This window comes from Protomyctophum parallelum, assembly GCF_964188405.1.
Source record: "Protomyctophum parallelum genome assembly, chromosome: 13".
NCBI lineage: Eukaryota > Metazoa > Chordata > Actinopteri > Myctophiformes > Myctophidae > Protomyctophum > Protomyctophum parallelum.
Window position 1 is genome coordinate 31653745 of NC_139708.1, and position 2852 is coordinate 31656596.

Genomic DNA, 2852 nt, shown 5'->3' on the forward strand with positions numbered 1-2852 from the left:
CTGAACCTCTGTGTGGTATCATTATGCTTGCCTTGGAGACCGGCCTGTGAGCTGGAGCATCCGTGTATACTGGTGTGCACGTTAAATAAACTTCAACAAAGAGAACTTGCTTGCCTCCTGACAGACCTTCAAGCCTCTTGTGATTCCTCACGCGTTTAGAGTGTGTAAAACCTGCCACGACAATTTCAGGCACCAAACCATTGACATAAGAGAACATATAACACAAGAGCTCTTGAAACATAAGACAGACACCCCTCCTGCTCTATAGCACATGGTACCTTCCCACACTCAAGAGGATCACCAGTACTGCAGGAGAGCCAGGTGCTAAACAATAATCATTAAACACAAATTACACCAAGCATATATATGCTGTGACAATATTTGCAAAGTTCTCTTTTAAAATTCACTGTGAGCTACAATAATAACAATATGCACTCATGTCCATTAACACAGTCTTCCAAGCCAGCCGGCAACGTTAGTTAATTGGATGCAACTGTGTAGTTTAGGTGTGTGCATTGTTCTCCATCAATGTATGTGTATAGGGCACGGGTCGCCCCGTGACAGCAACCCAACCAACCCAACCGTGACAGTGGGTATTTCATATTTTGGCTTTAAAGCCTGGTCCTTAAAGCCTGGTCTACAGTCCTTTGATTATTTTTAATCATACATTTATTTATCAGTGTGTGTAGTGGCAAGCTCAAACAAAGTTTGCCACTCGGCTGGACACATGGGTTTATAGAAACCTGTCAATCATCTGACACACAAACCCCCCACAAAGTCCAAATCCATTCAAATATCTTCCTTTCGTCTCATGTTGTCCTGGTGCTCCTTGAAGCGAAAGGAGCTTAGATGTGCAGTAGTGAGGCGGTTGTGAATTGTCCCCAGACATGATCGGCCTAGACAATTCTGAGGTCTCCAGTGAGCACTGAGGTGCTGTTGTTTAGCCTTCTCTGCACTGTAGGCTCCACAGGCTGGTGGAAGCCCTCGGACAGTCCTCCGCGGCCTGGGAAAACATCCAGCGTGGTGTACTTTGATTTTTGTTTCTGTGATTCTTGTCGATCTGCTGACTCCTGTGCAGCAGAGGCCTTTTCTGTTGGCATTTCCGGTGCATCCAGCACCTTCTTTATTCATTCATTTCCTTCCGTACAGTACGACTCCAGATCAATGACCATATCATCCTCATACGCTACACATTGGAAATCCACCACGTACCGTAAAATACCCCCGATGCCTCCAAAGCCTTTGATAAACTGAGACCCATTCTGACTCTTGTCTGTGACTATCTCCAGCATGGCTCCAAAACTCTTGTAGTTGTCAGCAAACCATTCGAGCAGGGGCATGCTCTCAATCAGCTCATGTTCCTTGTCTGTGAAATAGGACTTGTCCTTCTCCTGCTCTGGTGTTACATACTTATATATTCTCTCATCAGTCTCAGCTCCATTGCACTCTGCGCCACGCACACGCAGAATACAGCGCATAGTAGTTAAGTTCTCGTAGACGAGGAGGGTCTCTACTGCTCCCATTTCCAGGGCTTTCACTGTGTCATCCACTCCAAAGCAGTATTTCCCCCCTGTTTCCATGGCGATTTCTGTAAAGTACAACTCGAAAAGCTTTGTTTCCTGGATGAACTTGACATTGGAGAGGACCTCTGTGGAAAGATTGATGGCCTGGTTGAAACCATTTTCTCCCCCATAGGATATATCCACCAGTTTCAGCACCTTTGCCTGTAACCTCGGGTCAAACATGTCAGACTGTCCGAGTTCAGTCTTGAGGTCAGCAGAGCCAGCCAGGACCAACCCGACTACATTTACCTTGTCGTTGGACACAAACAGCTGGACGGCCGTCTCAGCCACCTTCCTCAGATAGTTGTGTCTTTTCTCCGTCCTCAAACGGGCAAAACGCAGAGCTGACTGTCCTCCTCTGCCATGCTTCTTCGGCAAGTCAACAGTGAATTTGTGCAGCACCTCCCTGGTGTTTCCCTGCAGTGTACCAAACAGGGCCCCCCTGCCGTCTATCACAATAAAGCCAAACTTGCTGTCATCAGAGAGCAGGGCTGTGATAGCATCTGTGTGGAACTTGTTGTCACAGAGGTACAGGGAGGTGTTGATTGGTTTGAGTGGTTCAAAATCAATTGTGACTTTCTTCTCTTTGCCTTCCTCTGTCACAATTGTGCCACAATACACCACCAAACCATTAGGTGGGACTTCTTTGTAGGTTTTTAGCTTCTCCCGTGCAGAGGTGATGGCTCCAACCACAGAGAGTCTGTTGACTCTACTCTTGATGTTGGAGGCGGTGCCGAGCTCATCAGCCAACAGCTTGGCCTGTCTAGATATCTGGTCCTTAGGGGGGATGATCAATGAGATCATACTGGTGCCATTACCACGGGCAGCCTCCAAACCTTTGATTAGCTTCTTGAGTTTCCATATCTTTACATTGTCGTCTGCTGCGCTACGGTCGTGCTCCATCTTTATGCTCCAGTCACTTCAGTGTCTGCTGCAGGCAAACCAACTCCGCCCTCTGCCTTTCTGAGTTCAATGAATCGGTGGTTGGATGAATGAATGTCCGTGACAACATCCTATACTTATTCAGTGGACCTCTGATGTCAAGCTTATGTCACTATGACTTAACCATAACCATGTCTAACGTCAATGTGTTGTCATGACATATATCATATATCATGGTGAAAACAAATCAGTCAGCTCCATATATGGGCACAAAAGGGGGCATATATATAATCTGGTGTCATCAGCTTTCTCCAAGTTATTTGATATTTCATTTTTATTACACGGCTTGGTTGAATGCTTGATTCTGATTGGTCAATCACCAAATTCATCAGTCTGTTATTTCTGGAT

General features: G+C 46.1%; 1 protein-coding gene across 1 annotated transcript; it reads right to left on the reverse strand.

Annotated features, from left to right (window-relative positions):
• Window positions 1–1127: 1127 nt before the first annotated feature.
• Window positions 1128–2465, reverse strand: LOC310868608 (eukaryotic peptide chain release factor subunit 1-like; the record flags this gene model as incomplete). The annotated part of the gene is made up of 1 exon (XM_083779064.1): window positions 1128–2465. The coding sequence occupies one exon, from the start codon at window positions 2463–2465 to the stop codon at window positions 1128–1130; it is 1338 nt and encodes a 445-aa protein (XP_083635190.1).
• Window positions 2466–2852: the final 387 nt, after the last annotated feature.